This window comes from Macrotis lagotis, chromosome 1 (genome assembly GCF_037893015.1).
Source record: "Macrotis lagotis isolate mMagLag1 chromosome 1, bilby.v1.9.chrom.fasta, whole genome shotgun sequence".
Lineage (NCBI taxonomy): Eukaryota > Metazoa > Chordata > Mammalia > Peramelemorphia > Peramelidae > Macrotis > Macrotis lagotis.
Genome location: NC_133658.1, coordinates 276,100,458 through 276,120,695, shown reverse-complemented (window position 1 = coordinate 276,120,695; position 20,238 = coordinate 276,100,458). Strand labels below are relative to the sequence as shown.

At 40.8% G+C, this 20,238-nt stretch overlaps 1 protein-coding gene across 1 annotated transcript in view; it reads left to right on the top strand.

The window, feature by feature from the left end:
- CACNA1B (calcium voltage-gated channel subunit alpha1 B) overlaps positions 1–20,238 on the top strand; it is a 249,476-nt gene that overhangs the window by 221,611 nt on the left and 7,627 nt on the right. The window contains exons 38-43 of the mRNA XM_074210540.1: positions 7,821–7,929; positions 10,721–10,828; positions 14,707–14,804; positions 16,846–16,955; positions 17,669–17,810; positions 19,341–19,451. Of these exons, the coding sequence (XP_074066641.1) occupies positions 7,821–7,929; positions 10,721–10,828; positions 14,707–14,804; positions 16,846–16,955; positions 17,669–17,810; positions 19,341–19,451 (678 nt within the window). The remainder of the gene's footprint in view (positions 1–7,820; positions 7,930–10,720; positions 10,829–14,706; positions 14,805–16,845; positions 16,956–17,668; positions 17,811–19,340; positions 19,452–20,238) is intronic.

Sequence of the window (20,238 nt, the reverse complement as noted above, 5' to 3'; positions counted from 1 at the left end):
GAGGCCCAGCCAAGTGAGGGAGGAGCTATTTGCAAGGCTATTTTTCCAGGGACTAGAGAGGGATCAGGCTCAAAGAAGACCTGCTCAACAAATGTAGGAACTGAGCCTATTTCTGAGGAGATAGTAAAATGGGAAGCTTTTCTCCAGCAGTCACTGTGGTGAAGAGGATCATACTGGCATTTTCCAAAGGCAATGGGATAGAAAGTCACAAAATTCTTGACTTCCAGCATTGCTGTTGAAGAGGCTACTTGCCTCTGGGATATGCAAATTGTCACAGCAGATGAATTAACTGACAGCAAACAATATTGATAAAAACGTACTTTGTTTGAATAATTTTTTGTGGGAAACATTTTTTATAGATAGACTAGTTATTTTAGTGATTAGTGTGTTCTTCAAGTGGCAATGCCCTTTACTCATTGCAGGTTGGGTTATTTAACATTCCTTTAAAAGCTTCTATAATATACTTAAGTGTTTAAAAACTTGACAGAACAAAAGCTAGTCATAGTCCTGATCATTGAATGTTGGAGCTCAATCAATTTAACTCCCAAATTTTATAGAGGAGAAAATTGAGACCCACAGCAGCAACTTGCCCAAGATCATACTGTGAGTTGGAAACAAAACCAAGACTTGTTCTTTTGACTTTTATTTAGTCCAGGACTCTCTGTACTGTAAGATGTTTTTATAGATTCTTGTTGAATTTCATCCTTTTATTTTGTATATTCAGCTCATCAACTTTACCTGTAAAAAGCATGACCTTTATAGCTTTATATTACTTTCCTGCATGTTTCTAGGCTGTGCAGTGGATAGAATTCTGAACCTAGAATCAAGAAGACTGACTTTCCTAACTGGTCTCAGGTATTTACTAGCTGTGTGACCCTTGGCAAGTCACTTAACCTGTGCTGCCTCTGCTTCCTCATCTATAAAATGGAGATATTAATAGCCCCTACCTCCCAGGATGGTATAAAATGAATAGTATTTATAAAGTGTTTTGGGATCTTAAAGTGCTATTTAAATGATCGTGGATTCTTCATGCACTCACCTGTCCAGCCAAACTCCCTTCTCAGTACTTTTGGCCCAGGCTATCTCCTGTACCTTAAGGTACTTCTTCACATATCCTACTTCGAATCCCAATTTCCTTAGAAGTTCAGCTCAGGAACCACCTCCATGAGACCTTTCCTAATTATCTCATTTTTGAGGCCCTGTCCCCTCCAAAAAACAAAACAAAACATTTTAATTATATTTTGTATAAAGAGAGAAAGAGACATAGAGAGTTAAGGTTGTCTCAGACTTTTTTGTTAGTGCTAGTTGCTGGACATTGGAGAGGGGTATACCAGAACTTCTGTAAAGGCTGCTTTACTGCTCCTTACTTTGCCCTTGCCAACTAATTTGTGGCTGCTGCAGAGACTTCCTCACCCCAGAATGCCAGGCCACTAACAAATTCTCTAAGGTAGCATCTATTGTATCTTTCCCCTGCTACCCTCTCCAAAATTGCCAAAGTGAAGGCTCCATATGAAGCCCTTTTTCTCCTAGGTGTTTGTCCCAGGGGCATGAGCCTACCTGCTAAGCCATGACTCCAAGAGGAGGAGTCTATCCTTGCTTGCCTGATTGAAACCAATGTTGTAGGTGACAAAGAATAGGCTCCCTGAGAAGACTTTGACTTTTAGTAATCCAGGAAGCTAAGGCATTCACTGTAACTAGGGATATCAGGTCAAACCTCCATTCCTCACACTTGAGACAGTCTCTAGAACAGGAAATCAGTGGCTTTTAATTAGGCTCAGGGGTCTCCTGGAAGGTTCACTTCAGTGACTTCTGGGGAAGAGGAGACAGAATGAAGAACACTAGCTTGGAGTTCTAGTACCAAGTCTGTTCTGAAGTAGTTATATGATCTTGAATGGGTTTCTTATCTCTTGAACCTCATTTTTCCCTTCTATAAAAAAAGGGAGTTGAACTAGATGAACTCTGAAACCTCTTTCAGTTCTTACAGCTATTATTAATATAAGCCTCAAACAAGAACCTTTCCAAGGGACCTTTTTAGTGACTAGTTTTTGTCTTCAAATTCCTGTTCTATTAGTCACTATCAGTGAACAAATTTTTGTATGCTAGAGTCTGTGGAGGATCTAAAGAGAATGTGAAAGTCCTTGCCCTCAAATAGCTTGCAATCTAATAGGAGAACTCACATGTACATATAGAAATCTATACATGATATGTACTAGCTAGTGAAGAAATCAGGAAAGTTTTCCCATAAAAATTGAGATGAGAATAGTCTTGAAGGAAATCAGCTATTCTGAGAGGCAAGATGAGAGAAATTATTCAGACCCCAAGCTTTAGGACCTTGGCTTAGTGAGTTGGAGTGAATCATTGAACTCTCATTCCTATCCATTCATTCAAGTGTTGTCTGCCCTTGAATTCCTCTGGAGGGTAATCAAGGAGAAAAGGAAGAGAGAGTCTGATTTCTGCCTAGAGTTCATTTCTGACCTGATCTAGAAATAGAACCCAGGACTTCTTCTCCCTTTTGACTATAGGAGCCTAAAGTAGTCTGGCTAAGAGAGAGACAGGCAGACAGACACACAGACATAGAGTTTTTATTGTGCCAGGAATTAAGGAATGATGGAATCAGCCAGACCATAGAATTTAATAAAATACTGTTCTGAGGCAGTGGGAAGGTAGGATAGAAAAATAAGAACCAAAAAGTCTTCTCTTTTTCTTTCCTTGTCAGAGGTACATATATATTCTGTAGTCAGATACTAAAGAGATTCAAGGAGAAAATCTCTTCAATATAGATTGAGGAAAGCCAAAGAGAACAGGGTTTATGCTAAGCCAAATAGATGGTCATCAATGGATGGTCTATGGAATCCCAAGAAGGGTGAGCTCTGGCTTTCAAAGGCTAATGTAACTATTTACAGGACTGTCACATTCACATAAAGGGATACAGCCACATAGGTAGTATATTATTTCAATCGGGATTTTATTGGGTGACCATTTCTAGATAGTAATGGAGCCCCTGAATTGCTGATTCCAATTTTGTCAAATGAATGACCAAATCATACCCATTTTCTGACATCACACTCCAGTTCTGCTTCTTCCTTCCCACAAAAACCACTATAGGAGAATCACTTTCATCTTCCTCTCTCTCACCAGAAGTAGCTCTGTGTCAGTGCAGATGAGGGCAGTGGAGGGGGGAAGGAGGAAAAGCCTCTCAGGGAAGCTTGTGAGTCTGCTTTAACCTGCATTGGAGCCAGTCGATGGTAGTAGCTACAATAGTAGTACCATTGCACTCCAAAGGGTCCTTCTCAGCTTGCACCTGGAGGTTTTGTGGGAACAGGCTTTAGGACTGGGTCAGGTACTAAAGACTGTAGTCTAGAAACCTAAAGGCTAAGATCAAAAATGGGAAGAAAGCCCTACTATAGTTTTGAGAGTTCCAGCTGATCCCTAGCTTATTCTTCCAGGATGGCAGCATGACTCCTGAGCTGGAGACAAGGGCTGACATTAGGGTAGGTGCTTTGGGAAAGGAAGAATCTGAGTGCCTCTTTGGTCCTATTCATTGGCAGGGAGGTAGATGTGGTTATAGGAAAGGGAATGGCAGACAGGTTTATGTAGGTTGTTTATGGAAATTGACAGTCAGACCATCCAGCTGACTCAGTTAGGTAAGCTATGTTCTCAAGACTTTTCAGATAGGCAGGCTGCTATTGGCTCCTTTAGAGACTCTTGAAGAGACTCCAGGAAATGTCCAAGAAGCAGAATAGAGACCAAAGGAGAATATCCATGCAGGTCCTAAAACCATATTCCAGAGGGAAGGTCAAAGGCCCCTGTTGTCAGCTCCTAACCCACCCCAGGATGGAGCTCTCCTGATAGAAGATAAGACTCATCTGCTTATACTTCACGCCCATGCATCTTCTGTCTCTTTCCATCCCTAACCTTCTCTCTCTCACTGAAGTGGGACTCCTTCAACCTCCTGCAGTAAGTTAACCATTGGATTGCACTGAATATTGATTGTATATGTTCTAACCTTTTGTGCGCTGAGAGGCCAGGGCCTGTTGCCTGGGGGATCCTCTATTGAACACACTAAATTGGAACTTTGCCAGCATTTCATATTAGGTCTGACTTCTTAGGACTGAGAAGATTATTTTCCTGGCCCCTGTGGGGAAGGAGCAGCCAGTTCTGGCACCCAATCCCTGACCCAGCAGAGGTAAAAGATTGGATTAGGACAGTGCCTTGTAGCTGTGGCTGCTGCCTGTCCTTTCTTGGATGGACCCTAGATCATGAATGAAATAAGTTATCATGGAACTAGACATTTCTATGGTTTTCCTCAAGCAGATCTCTACTGAAAAAGGATCCTTCCTTTGAACACTAAATGGGAGAGGCTAAGGTGGGGACTGGGGATTAGGGGAGGGGCAGTGGCAAAAATGGCAGAGCAAGAATGCAGTAGAACTTGGGGTCAAACTAGACAGTCTCCTTGCCTTCCCTCCCCTTCCCTCCTCTTACTCAACTCCCTCCACTCACAATAATATTAACTGCTGTTCTGGAGTTCTTTTCCAAAGGCAAAATCCCTTAAAAGAAATTCTGCAATGGGATAATCATGAAGGAACCTGGAAAGGGAGTCTAACACTTTGGCCTGGCTCTGGACTTCATTTCAGGTCATTACCAGAGAGTGACCAAGTTGATTATACATATTAGATTATATAGATTAGGTATCTTGGAGGCCAATGGACAAGGTTCCCTTGCCTTGCAACTGCTGGTCCAACCAACAGAGCTGGGCTAGTGACCTAATTTCTCAGGTTTGTAGGACTCAATTATTGTTGGCCATCTTGCTTCCAGAAGAGATTCACTCCCTAGGGATGGGGAAGATGACTTTAGAATGAACTTGGTTTTGCAGGAAGGCTCAGGGTCTGCACCTTCCTGGTTGAGAAGTCTGCTCTCCTCTCACCAAGCTGAAACCTGGCAGTTTTTCCGTATTGTTCTGACCAGATTGTTCCAAACATGCTTATTGGGTACTGGGATTTGAATTCCTCCCTGGGTTGGAGATGGGGCTTCTTATGGGAACAGAACAAGCTACCTCAGGCTCAGTTCAACATGTTGGCTGCCTCCACTAGGACCTGAAATAGTTGTTTTCCCTAAGTCCAAGGGACAAAAAGGTGACCTGACTGAACAAATTCTTGGAGAAGAGATCAAATCCTTGATTAGTGGAAGTTTCCTTGCTGATGCCACTGACTCAATGATCTCAAGGATCAGTTCACCTTCCTCCTTTTAAATTGAAGGCTATCTGGTTCCTGCCTACCACAGGAAAAGCAGCCTCAGGATATAGGTCTCCTTTCTGTTTTATGACTTTCTCATATTCTGACTGGGATCCCAGTTCAGTTAGAGAGCCCGGACCTCCCTGACTTGCTGCTTTACTTCTTTTTGTCCATGACCCAGTTTTCTAGCTTAAAACTTAAAACTTGGAATACCAGATCCAGCTAGAATGGATTGTGAGGTGGGGGAGACTAGGGGCTATATTGGAATCAAGCAAATGTTCTTTTCAATCCCTTCCCACCCTAATACACATGTAAGATACTTCACAAGTCTAGACAATGAGCAAGCTACCTGACCAAGACTCCTTGAGGATTATTTTGTGGAAACGCAGATACTTAAGATTTGCTTCTTCTGGGACTGGAAAGAACAATGAATATCTCCCCAAGAACTGTTATCAAAAGGAATTTCTTCTGTTACTCTCTGTTATTTACTTCCATATCAGTTACCAGCACTAAGATCTTTCCAGAACCTTTCCCTTTTGAAATGTAGATAATGGAGGATTCCTCTGAAAAATGGAAGATGCCATCTGGAATCTAGACATCCAGGAAAGGACTGACTGCTTTCCTCCTTGCCCCATGCCATTCTTCAAATTCTCTATGTGGTTGTTCATAACCTAGAGAAGTCAGAGGAACATAGATAAAGAACTGGGAATGACCTGAAAAGCTATCAAGTCAGACTCTTTCATTTCTCAGAGAAAGAAACTGAGACTTTGAAAAGAGAGGTGATCTGCTTAAAGTTTCAAAGGGATTTGAACTCAAGTCTTTTGGATTCACATCCAGGGCTCATTCTTCTCACTGTACCAGTCAACTCCCAAAAGGACATTTTAAAACCCTGACAGCTTCCAGCAACCTGGGAGGGAAACCCCCTCCAAGACAAAGAGAAGTATATCTCCTTTTTTGGAAAAGACAATACAAGTTGGAACTAGTCACCAGGATGGAGGAGGAACTGGAGGCTATATCTTATAAAGACCAGTTGAAAGAACCAATGATATATATCCTGCAGAACAATACACTTTTGGAGGGTTATCATATTTATCTTTAAGTATTTGCAAGGATTTAATTGTTTGGAAGTTCTTGTAAGTGTAGTTCATATTAGAAATGAATTCTGCTTGGTTAGCCCTATAGGGCAGAATTTAAAACAGTGGATGGAAGCTACAAAATGGCAGGTTTGCAGTTTATTATGAAGGGAAACTTCCAAACAATTAGAGCTGTCTATAAGTGGCTTGGCCTGATACCTAAGGTGACCATTACCTTTGACTAGACCTCTTAAACAGAAGTTCATTAGGAATGTTGGAGAAGGGATTCTTGCTTCTGGTTGGAGTAGAGGACTTCTGATGCCCCTTGCAGTCCTGAGATTCTGATTCTTCCAGAAGTAATGGGGAAACCTTACCTCAGGCAAATGCCTATGCCTGGATCACCTCCCTTGTTCTCCCTGCAAATCCTAGACTATCTCTTTTCTATTTATGACAGACCTTTCTGAAGCCTGAGGGCCTAAGGAAGGGATCATGGCAGACAAGTTGGGAACTTTTAACATTAGAGGCAATAACCTAGCTCAGAAAGCAAGAGGAGCTATTTGGGCAAGATTCTCTTGGGAAATGAAGAAGTGTTAACAACTCCTTATGTTCTGGAAGGGGAGATAAGAACCTTGAGATACAGCTGTGGATTCTCCACATTTGATGCCTTCTGTGAAGAAGGACCACAAGGGGTCAAGGATTGAAGGGTAGCTTGAAGAACTGTGTGGTCATGTTGTAGTAGAGAAAAAAACAGGGGTCACTTGAAAAAAAAAACTGAGTCTTAAGATCTTTTACCTTCCTGGTAAGTGCCTGGAAATTCCATTTCTTCTGCTTGTGGAGAAATGAGACTAGATAGATAATAATTAGCTAAATAACCAAGGAGGGAGATGCCTAAGACTGTAGGGATAAGAGCCAAGCCTGGTCAGCCCAAGGTTAGGAACAGAGAAACTTCAGAAAGAGGGATATGTGTCTAACTTCCCTTCTACTGCTGGCACCCAGAGAGTTAGAGATATTCTGTCCAGTCTGGAGGTTCAGGCTCTTTGCAAAGTGGCTACTCAGAACTAGCAGCAGGACTTTTCCCTCCCCTGTGCAGTGGAAGGAGACAAGGACATGGGTACCTGATGCCTAAGACAGACCTCTGCTGAAGAACTGAAACCTAGATTTGAATTTGGGATCAGAAGGTACAAGTGAGTCTTTCTTGAGGAAGGGCACTTCCAATAGGTCTCCTTTGATGTTAGCCTTTGATGAAGAAAAGTTTAAGGAGGCTGGTTTTGGTTTGGCCCTTTGGTATCTGAGGCTGACTTTGAGGGGAATTATGAATGCTGGCAAACTTCCCACTTTCTACTTAGATTTGCCAATGTCATGTCTATCCTCCTGGTAGAGGAGAGCAGGCCAAAAGCGCACCAAAGCTTAACTTTTCTTAAGCCCTCAAGTCAGCAATTGGGAGGGGGAGGGTCAGACAAGAGGGTGGCTGGCAGTCCAGGCTCTTATCCTGACCCACACTTGGGTCTTTCCCCAGCGCTTGGTGCGAATGAACATGCCCATTTCCAATGAAGACATGACTGTGCACTTCACTTCCACCTTGATGGCCCTCATCCGGACGGCTCTGGACATCAAACTTGCACCAGGTGAGGAGGTAAAAGGGCTGACACCTTGAGCAGGGCTGAACTAAGGAGCTGGGCAGGAGCCACAAAATAACTATCCCTATTTTTGCTCAAGCACAGCCTGAGAAGAGGACTGAATTTTTCTCTAAGCCTTGAGTCTCTGACAAAAAATTAAAGTTTATTCTTCAGGAAGAGCACTGTAAGCCAAGCATTATATTTAACCCTGTGAGATAAAAAAATTCAAACAATACTGAATTCTCACCATCTTATTTCTTACAATCTAATGGAGATACCCAAAGGGCATGCAGATATACCTATAATACACAATATTCTGTAATTATGTAAGAGAAGTACAGAACAGACCCCCATATAATATTTGAGATGGGGAGAAACTATCACTGACAGGGGAAGCTCAGGGAAGAGGTTCTGGACAAAGAAATATTTGAGTAGGACTTTAAAGGAAGGATAAGAATTCAAGGAAGAGGGAACAGGGAGACACCCCAGTTCTCATCTTAGGATTTCTGTCTGCTATACTGAGGAAGAACTTTCTTCTTCCTGCATAGCTTGATAAAGACATTTGCAAGAATATTGTTGTGAACTATCCCTTCCAAAAAGAAAGTGGCCACAAAATTCATCCATTGGTTGTCAAACCAGTTTAGATCAAAAGCAGGCATATTGACATTTCTGTATTTATTGTGCTTTCAGACCTGTGCTATTCACTGTCCTTGAGGTAGTAAGGAAGGCCAACTTACTGCTCAGGGCCTAAAATTCTGTTTAGAGACACAAGACCCACAAGAAGTAATTAGGGAATGATACAGAGGGGGTAAAGTGCTGGATTCTGTCATACGAATTCAAGGTTATAGAAATTCAGAGAAAAATAGGTGTGGTCTGAAGGCACTGAACAGAGGGAGATGATATGGTTTAGGACACTGTAGTCCATTTCTTGAGATAATGACACCTGACACCTCCTTGGGAGTACTAGGCAGGAAAGGAAGGGGGGGGGGGGCGGGGGACTAAAAAAGATTCACTAAGAATCTACAAAGCCCAGACTGACAACTTGGGCTTTTAGCTCAGCATTTGATTATGATAGTGCTCAAGAAACCTGGAGAAGGTCTGGGCTGAGGCAGTCTATATAACTTGAATTGCCTCTGACATCCTCTTTGCTCTCTGCATGCCTTTTCCATATTTCCATTTCCTAAGTGGCAGTTAGCCCTTCCCCTTTTACCTTTGTTCTGACTGAAGAAAATCATTGGGCTTTTGATGAGACCATCTAATGAGGATACTATGTCTACAGTGTCCCTTGTCTCATAAAAGGGTAGGATGTTCTCCCAGAGAGGGAGACTGTTCACCAGGAGAGAAAAGTAATGAATGAACATGGCTGTAAAAGGACAACCCCCTGTCTCAATGACATGAGCTTCCTAGATGAGAGAAGATACAGATTTCAGTCCTATCTACTAAAATAATTACCCTTTCTGTCAGGCTCCAGGGAGCCCTCTGTTTTCCTAGCAGGTGGAGAACTATAAGGCTAGTATTGAATTTTTTTTCTGTGTTTTGAATCCAACCCCTTCTCTCCATTCTAGAGTCTCATTACCACCATTCCAATAGCTTGCCAAACCACTCTTTCCACATTCAAATTCTCCCCTCATGTAGCCATGCTTCCCAGGTTGACGGATTCATCTTACTGATATATGACTTTGATATAGACTCTCCTGCCTAGAAACCTTATGGCTCCTCAGCACCTGAAGAATAAAGATAAAACTTGTTACTGTAGTAACTGAGGCACTTCACAGTTGGTCTCCAATTTAACTTACCAGCCCTATTTCATATTACTTCCCATCATGGTACTCTCCACTCCAGCCAACCGGCAGTGCAATGACATTCTCATACAGCCATTTGCTTTCTTGCCTCCTGTGTCATTCATTGTTCATGCTTCTTTCTTCATGTGAAATACCTTTTCTCATATATCTTCTTGTTGAAATACAATCCATCACAATGAAACACATGTTTGTGGCATTTTAAAGACCCAGATTACATATTACATTTTTATTGAAATTCTCTTTTATTACCTCAAGTGGAAGTAGCTGGTCACTATCTCCTAGTATTTCATGCCTCACAAGTGATATTTGCCAAAGTTAGCTTTGAATTATGTCCCCATTAGATTGTTAACTCTTTGAGTACAGGGATTCTTTTTTTTATTTATTTTTCAAGGCAATGGGGTTAAGCAGCTTGCCCAAGGCCACACGGCTAGGTAGCACAGGGATTCTTTTTTTTTTTTTTTTTTTTTTTTTAGGTTTTGGCAAGGCAAATGGGGTTAAGTGGCTTGCCCAAGGCCACACAGCTAGGTAATTATTAAGTGTCTGAGACTGGATTTGAACCCAGGTACTCCTGACTCCAAGGCCGGTGCTTTATCCACTATGCCACCTAGCCACCCCTAGTACAGGGATTCTTGAAGATATTTTTATTTCATTGTTTCCCACTGAAAATAAAAAAAATTTAATATTTATTTTTTAAAATTTTGAGTTACAAATTCTCTCCCTCTTTTCTATTCCTCCCTCATCCCTTGAAGAGGCAAACAATATAATATTGATTATGCATGTGAAGTCATGAAGGCATATTTCCATATTAGCTATGTTGCAAAGGAAAATATACATATGAAGAAAAATAAAGAAGAGGGAGAAGTCTGCTCTAATAGAGTGCAGGGAATCTCAATGTTTCCAATAGCACATAGCAGAATACCTACTATTCAGTAAACACTTGTTGAATGAATTTAAGGAACTTTCCTCTGTCTCTTCCTCTCCTTGTTCTGGATCCATAGCTGGCATGAAACAGCATCAGTGTGATGCAGAATTGAGAAAAGAGATAGCATCTGTTTGGGCTAATCTGCCCCAGAAGACACTGGACTTGTTGGTGCCACCACATAAACGTAAGTAAGAAAGTAGAGGAGCAACACTCCTCACCCTGACCATTTTATCTCTCCCCTCAAAAATGCTTGCCAAGAAGAGACTGAGAAGATGGAGGGTGATGAAGTAAGGAATGTAAGAAATATATATGGACAGGCGGAATGGTAGATGGTGGAAGTTAGATACAGGGCAGTGGTCAAGGTCAGAACAGATATTGTGCACCTATTTACCTCTTGGTGCAGTCAGTATTGCTTTCAGAATGTAGATCTTTCCACCCACAATAGCCTTGCTCCCTTTTTACTACTGTACACAGTCTTGGACTACTCATTGTGAGATATACCAGAAGATAAATCTCACCTCTCAAAAGGTAGACAAAGAGATGACCTTAATTCCAGGAAGGTATTTAGAAATCAAGGAAATTTTAGTGATATGAAAGTGACAGCAATCTTGAGAGAAAGTGTTCATGTCCTAAAAACCTTTTTAACAACCAGAGCTGTACAAAAATGACATGGACCATCTTGAAGGAAAGTGAACTTCCTGTTACCAGCAGCAGAAGTAGGATGGTTATACCTTAGGGTCTTGGTAATATAATAAAAAAGAATTCTTGCCCTGGAAAAGAAGTTAGACAGATGACCATTAATATTCTTCCAGTTTTCAAAGAATTAATCTCTGGGGTGGCTAGGTGACACAGTGGATAGAATACCGGCCCTGGAGTCAGGAGTACCTGAGTTCAAATCTGGCCTCTGACACTTTAATAATTACCTAGCCATGTGGCCTTGGGCAAGGCATTAACCCCATTGCCTTGCAAAAAAAAAACAAAAACAAACCTAAAAAAAAGAATTAATCTATGCCTTCAAGAAACTCATAATTTGGGAGCACAGAACATATAACATTTTCTGATAAACAGAATGTCATTTTCAAAGGAGTATATTAATCGATATAAATTGGTATTATTCAAATTGATTGAAGTTGGTTAAGTTGTGGATGACTTCCCAGAAGAGGTTAAGTTTGGAAGGTAACAAGAAAATATAGGCAGCTCAGTGGCACAGTGAACAGAGCACTGAAGTCAGGAAGACTCAACTGCCTAAGTTTAAATCTGGCTTCAGATTTAAACTAGCTGTGTGACCCTGTTAATTACTTCCTCTGTAAAATGGCCTGGAGAAGGAAATGGCAAATCATTATAATATTTTTGCCAAGAAAACTCTAAACTAGGGTCATGAAGAATCAGATATGACTGAAAAAAACAAACATATATAAATATAATTCAATTTGACAAATATTTAGAAGGTGGCACAGTGCCATGTCTGGAGTCTAAGATGAAATCTGACCTCAGACACTAGTGTGTAACCCTGGGTAAGTCACTTAACTTTATTTGCCTCAGTTTCCTCATCTGTAAAATTAGGTGGATAAGGAAATGGCAAACCACTCCAGTGCCTTTGCCAAGAAAACCCCAAATTACTGAAATGACTGATCAGCAACAGCAAAGGCAAAAAGTGAATTTACAGAGAGAACATCTCCATGGTAATAGCAGAGAAATGAGAGTGAGGTTGGAAGAGGACTAAGATATATAGGGTTTTGAACATTAAAGATCTTGGATTTGATATAATAAATGATGTTTCCACAGAGATTTTTAAGCAGGAGAGGTACAGTGCATGATATAGTACATAATATATGATAGTATGTATAGGAGAGATCAGAGACTGGAACAACTAAGAATCTATTGGTATAATCCAGATTTGAGAAAAAGAGGTCTCAATTGAACCTAGCTGGATTGGCTATGAGAATAATTAGCACTCACTTCCCATTGCTAAGAGAGGTGCTCAAAGGTAAATTGTCCCATAAAGAAAGATCCTGGTATAAAAGAAGGGATAGGAACTGGACCTGTGATTTCAGTAATTTAGGGAATTCCCTCTAACACTTTAAGCCAACATCTGTTCTGCAACTTAAAAAATTTAGAAAATTGCTTAGAATGCTGAGGGTTGAAGTGATTTGAACATAGTTACACTATTAGCATGTATCAGAGATAAATAAGACTTAAACCCAGGTCTTCCTGGCTTCAAAATAAGATTTTAATGTACTACACTACAGCCATATTGAAAATAAAATCAGTTAAGTGATCTTTGTGTGAAAAAGGATTAGACATGTCCTACTCAGCCCCAAAAGAGACTGGGTAGAAATTTCAGGGAGGAAGATTTTTGTCTCCTTTTAAAGAAAAACAATTAGTGCTGTCCAAAAGTAGAATGGCTGTCCCAGGAGAGAGGGCATTCCTCATCACTGAACTTTTTCCAGAAGATACTAAATAACCATTTATTAGGACAATTGTAAAGAATGTTCCTGTCCCTGTGTGAGTTGGACTCTTTGACCTCAGAAGCCTTACCCAAGTCTGAGATTCTATGATTCTATATATTGTGGATCTAAAGAATCAGAAAACTGAATAAGATTACCTAGGATAGGGGCAATTAGGTGGCACAGTGGATAGAGTACCAGCCCTGGAGTCACGAGAACCTAAGTTCAAATCTGGCCTCAGACACTTAATAATTACCTAGCTGTGTAGCCTTGGACAAGCCACTTATCCCCATTCATTGCCTTGCAAAAAAACCCTAAAATAATAATAATAATAATAATAATAATAATAATAATAATAATAATATTACCTAGGATCACAGTCAGCTAAGATAGGGCCTTTGTACCCTTGGTGCAGCTAAATGCCCCAATAGTACCTCAAATCTATGTTTTTCTTTCTCCCTAAATGTATTCCCCCTCCTGACTTTGCTATTTTTATCAGTGATACCACTATTTACCCTGTCTCCCATGTTCTAAATCTCAGAGTAATTTATTCTTCCCACAGTAGATGTTTAATGAAAGTTTGTTGAGTTTTTGAGTAGGTTCACTCCATTAATGATTAATGAATAAGTAGCCTTTAAGTGATAAAGAAGATCATGGAGGGTTTAGTGTGATTTGGAATATTCTAGACCTTTAAGAATGAAATTTAAACTGGGTTTTGAAGGAAAGGGAGGATTTTCCCAGGGAAGGGCATTTCAAGTATTAGCACAGATTTATTAAGGACACCAAGGTAACAATAACTCTGATGTACATGGCAGACAGTGGGGGGGGGCAGAATATTAGTATTGGTAAAAAATAAGGTTACATAGAGATGATGGAGGTCAGAGGATAAAGAACTTTGGAAGCTAGGAAGAGAAATTCAGTCCTGATACAAGAGAGGGATATACAAGAGAGGGACAGGTCAAAGATAGATGTGTTGAAGAAGGGTCCTTTTGGTGACATGGGAAGAATGCATTTTACCAGGAATTAGAAGCAAAGAAGGCAAACAGAAGGCTATTGTGGTCATGCATGCATACATGAAGAGTTGAGTGCATGGGGACCAAGGTTAGAGTTTTGTTGAAGTAAATCAATACTGGATGAATAGATGAAGGAATAAATGAATAGAATGCATCTGAGAGTCAATTAAAAAGAAAAGTCTAAAGAATTTAGTAATTGGCTATAAGGTGGGGAAGGAGAGAGAGGAATTAGTGACGATACCAAAGTTTGGAACTCAAGCATCAAAGGGAATGGTGATATTACAATGACATAAATGAAGAAGTGAAAAAATGTCTATAGTGATCTTGGTCTCTATATAAAGGTATATAAAAAGTTGGGTCTCTTTGGACATGTACTCATTGTGGGTCTAGCATTTGTGGAAACAGGGTGGGGGAGGGGAAGAAAGTTGGTATGAAACTTATTTCTCTCTTGCTTTTCCTTTTTTTTTTCTTCTCTATCCTTTTCTCTGAATCCACACTCCCCATGATTTTCCTACTCTTTCTTCCTCCATTCTCACATTATATTTGTCTTCCTCCCTTTCAACTTTACCAATTCCCCTTCTCTCCTCCATCTCTGCCTCCAGCTGATGAGATGACTGTGGGAAAAGTCTACGCAGCTCTGATGATTTTTGACTTCTACAAGCAGAACAAAAACACCCGAGACCAAGGTCACCAGCCTCCGGTAGGCATATCCTAGATACCAAGAATAGGGAACCTGGGGGTTTGGGAGAATATTCTGGGAATCAGGAGGAAGAAGAGGAGTTAAAAAAAGAAAAGAATTACAAATTATATCCAGTGTGGTAACACAACTGATCTTGGAGAAGTCAGCAGGAGTTCCAGGGAGAGTTCTTTCTTTGTGAAGGACTGAGCTGCCCTGGAATGGGTTTAGCACAAGAGAGGGTCCTGCACCTTGAAAAGTGTTGCAGTTCCAGGATTCCCAGTGAGTTCAAGCTCTGGGAAGGGTACTAGCAGAGCAGAGTAGCATAGACTTATGAGTGACAAGCAGATATTGTCCTACGTTAAAAGATCCGAGAAGAAAAGCTGTGACACAGGTTTAGATAAGCTGTGTTGTCCAGCCCAACATTACTGAAACTTCATGGTGCCTCATATGCTGTGAGTCGCTATTTCATCACTAGATATCTCCTCTTGGTGCTGTGCCAGTCATTGCTGGAGCACCCAAGTGCCTCACTGAAATGAGAAGAAAAAAATTGTTTTCAAGGGCCAGGGACTTCAACAGTACCAGACCATTACCAAAAGTCTGGCTAGGTGGCACAGTGGATAGAACACTGGCCCTGGAATCAGGAGTACCTAGTTCAAATCAGGCCTCAGACACTTAATAATTACCTGGCTGTGTGGCCTTGGGTAAGCCACTTAACCCCATTTGCCTTGCAAACCCCCCCCCCAAAAAAAAGTCCTGTTTCCTATCAAATCAGACCAAGAGGTAAAATGATTCTGGCAAAGGCATGTCTTTGCACGATACAATCCTCACTAAAATAAACATAATTATGTGTAAGTGTGAGTCTTGTCATAATGCCTATGATGACATGGTCCTCTTTCAATCCAAAGGATGAACATTGAGAAATTAAACCTAGGAATCTACTTAAATTCCTTTCTCATTTATTTCTGGTTGACATGAGGACTGTGGATCATAGATTTTTGGCCCATCAAGTGCCCTATGCAAAAGCCCCAATACTTTTAAATCACATTGGAACTAAAGGCCCAAGTAGGCTCTCTTTATTGGACATTCAGTTAAAAGGCAGATTTCTGGATAACCTGGAGAAGAGAAGTCTTGAAGGAGAAGAGAAGACATGATTGGTGGTTTCAAGTATTTGGAAGACTGTCATTAGGAAGAGAGATTTAGAACTGATCTTGACTCTTAGAAGTCAGAACTAGAAACAATGCTGGAGAAATAAATTTCAGTCAATAAATTTCAAGTCAACATAAGGAAAAGTTTCCTAACAGTACTATTGAAAGATGTCTCAGGAGACAATGAATTCTCCATTGTTAGGGAGTCATCCAGGAAAGGTTAGATAATCACTTGCTTGAGTTATTGTAGACAAGAAACCTACTTAGGTATTCATTAGACTAAATGACTTCTTTATTCCCTTCAAATCTCTGATTTTATGGTCTATTATCTTCCCTGGCAGAACTCTTGTATCTATTTCACACAATACGGATATCATAGGATGAGATATCCAGGGGATCCATCACTATTTTCTGCAGGAGCCACTACCTATTCCCACTGAAGTCCATCTGCCTGTTCAGAGCCCAAAAGGCAGCATGGAATTTCTTTGTATTTGTACACTGAATGGGGACTATAAAGATGATCTGCAAAACAACATAGTAGATAGTACCTTTATATACACCTTCCCCCTCAGGATCTTCTTGTACTGAGTTATCTGATTTCTTAGGACCTGGTTTCCTCTGGATATGAAACAGTCAAGACTGGGCATAGAACTTTCTTTTTCTCTTTAGGTTTTTGCAAGGCAAATGGGGTTAAGTGGCTTGCCCAAGGCCACACAGCTAGGTAATTATTAAGTGTCTGAGATCAAATTTGAACCCAGGTCCTCCTGACTCCAAGGCCTGTGCTTTATCCATTACGCCACCTAGCCGCCCCTGAACTTTCTACTCTTGGAAAGTTGGCCTCAGGATTCAAGTTATGACTTCTATTTTTTCCACCTTAAAGGCTTCTGCCAGTATCCCTGCATATCTTTCTGTTACAGACAGGTCCTGTGTCTCTGTTCCACACCCAAGGTCAACCTGCTGTGCTCCGAGGTGCAAGAGTGTTCTTGAAACAGAAGAGTTCAACCTCCCTCAGCAATGGTGGAGCCTTGTGAGTACTGGGCTTTGTCAGAAAATACCTGGTCCAAAAGAGCAGAATTACTGTCAGGAGATGGGAACAGTACTAATTCTTCCTTAGCTCTTCCTCATCTTCAGTATTATATTGTCTTAGAGAGGACATGGAGCTGTCCTTGGTGCTAAATCTGAGAGACCATCTATAAGCACACTACATGGAAGAGAGACTCATGGAGTCCTGAAGGAGAATTTTTTTTTAAGGCATGACTAGAAAGAATTTACAGAATAAATCATTTTTACTTGTTTCTTTGGTTCCCTTCTGAGCTTTGATACTCAGAAAAAGTGGTAGCACACTAAAGAGACAGAGAATAGAAAAAATTGAGAAGGGCCCAATTGTGCTTTTTTAAAAGCTAACATATAATGGGAATGGAGCTATTCCTGTAGTCAATCCTACTCCAAAGCTCCTGATAGGAAGATAAGTCATGGGAAGGTATTTTCAAATGCAATATGATACTACACAGAATCCCAGTGGTTTCATCACATACAATAGACCATTTCTCACTCAGTTGCCAGGGATATATTCTGGTACGAGAAATAATTGTGCAGAAATGTGTCATGAGAAAGGCCATATTGTAAAGTAGCCATATGACCCCCCAAATTTATTGCTAGAAATGATAATTTCTTCCTTTATAGTCTTTTCTTAACCTCTTGTCTCAAATGTTGCCCGTTTTTTTTTCTATCTTTCAATAGACCACACCCAGGGAGTGGCATCAAGGAGTCTGTCTCATGGGGCACCCAGCGCACTCAGGATGTCTGCTATGAGACCAGAATGCCCCTGGAGCGTGGTCATTCTGCAGAAATTCCTGTGGGACAACCCAGCAAACAAGTGAGGGTGTGCAATGGGGGAAGGGGATAGGGAGGGAACCTAGGTGATTGCCTTGTTCTCTTAGCCAGAGTAGTAATAGTGTTCCTCTGCCTTGGAGGGCTGCTGAGATATGACTACCAGTGTACAAAGTGCATGCCTTCCTTGGTGTGTGGGGCATGTTTGTGTGTAATGGTTTATTTATTAGATATTTGTATTTCAAAATGTATTCATCATTTGATTCATTTCATCAAATTTTGGGGGGAGGCTATTATGCATAAGACACTAGGTTAGGTGCTAGGCACTCAAAATAAAATAGAAATGGTCCCAATCCTTTGAGAAATTACATTTTACTTGGGTGAGATAGAGAAATATACAGATAAGTAAGAAGAAGATAATTTAAGGAGATGAAAACTAACTGTATGGGTGGAATGCGATGGGAGTCAAGGTAAGGAAAAGCTTCATATAGCAGATGACACCTGAGATAAATGAATAAAAGGCAATGGTAAGAAGTGCATTGCAGGTATGAGGGACAACCTATGCAAAGATATGATGAGAGAGAAAATAAATAGTTCAGGAAATAGCTCATAGTCTAGTTTGGCTGAAATATAAGAGTAAATAAAGGAAATGACTTTAAATAAGTCTGACAGTTCATTGTGGAGGGCATTAAATACCAGGTTGTAAAGTTTGTACTTTGTTTTAGAGGCAATTAGGGAACCACTGAGAATTTTTCAAACAGTGGAGCAGTGGGACCTATGTTTCTGGTAGCTATATATGGAAGATGGCTATATATAGGAGAAGGTAGACTAAAGGTAGGAAGAAGAATGAGGCATTTAGTATCATCCAGGCAAGAGATGATGGGAACCTAAACTAGGAAGGTGGCTATATTGAAAGATAGGGAATGGACATAAGCAATATTAAGGAGTCAGCTGATTGGATAGAAGCTGTAAGGGAGGAAGAGAGTCAAGGAAGATTGTCAGATCCCAAACCTGGGTGAATGCCCTCAAAAGGAAAATATGGGGATGGGGCAGGCTTAGAGGAGAAAGTGATTCCTATTTTGGATTTATATCCAATAGAACATTCAAGTAGAACTGTGCAGCAGGCAGTTACTAATATGAGAGTGGATTAATTATACATAAGTGGGGTTTGTGTATGTGTGTGTGTATGCGTATGTGCGTGTATGATAACTGAGTAAGCAATGTATGTTTATGTGTTCCTATATCATTGTTATCATGGAAATTCCCTACGCTTTGGTTATCTTTCTGGTTCTTTAAAAGAACAGATCCTCAAAGCTCATCTCGACACCTCAGGGACAGACTAACAAAATCTCTTATCTGGGATAGTGAATACTTTCCCCCTTTTGTCTGTGTTCTACACTATTGTTTTGCTCTTCAGAAGCAGCTTGAAGTATTTCTGGGGAAGGGAGTGATTTTCTTGTACAAGTTCAGAGAACTTCTCAACTTCTTCTGCTCTACCTCAAAGGGTTACTTCCCTGAACTGGGAGGAGAGAAGTAGAACTTTGGACTTCTAGCCACTGACCTAATACTGTGATTCCCTTAGGCTGTAGAAATGCAAGAGATGGCCCAGGATGTTACCAGTGGTGAGCCCCAGCCAGGGCTGGAGAGCCAGGGTCGAGCAGCCTCCATGCCCCGCCTGGCTGCGGAGATGCAGGTGAGTTCAAGCATGAAAGTGTGAATAGAGTGAATTCAGACTCACTTAGGTTAGTGAAGATAATTCTTCTTTTCTTTCAGGCTTCTTTGTTCTTTGTTTAATATTAAGTATGTTCCCAGAATGTCTGTACTTCAAATTCTAGAACCTTTGGGTCTGCTCTCTCTATCCCACAATCTCCTCCCAGGGCTCTCACTAGTTCTTGAGATCAGGAAGCTTCTCCCAAAGCCTTTCAGTTTAGAAATTTGTTTTTTTTTTATTAAAAATACTTTACCATAATATTTTCTTCTTCCCAATGATTATGTTCAAGCCTATGTTTAATATCCTCACATCTATATATATATGAGCATATGAAGGCTATCTTTTCCTTTTTCTAGAAAGGCTTACCTTGGGGCAGCTAAGTGACACAGTGGCTATCTATCCCTTGGGGATTTAGGTAATAGTAAAGTACTATTCCATGGTTATTAGTACCTAAATTGGTCCTGTTCTCAACTAAGAGTGAGACTACAAGAGAAACCACAAACCCAAGTGTCCATGGTCACTTGGGGGGAATATGAAAAACATGAGAAACTGACTACTTCAAGGGTCCCTAGGTGTTATATGGGGTTGGAAGAATGTCTTCTCCAAAGTGTTCTGGGCAGACCAGGTTGAAATGACATTTTGGTCCTTGAAACTGGATGTCTCTGCCACACCCTCTTACTGAGGCAGATGAGCAATGGCCAAAGGGCATATCTTCTTCAAAGCTGTAGCTCGAAATATCCTGCTGGAAGTCTGAATTAGGAAAGCCTTA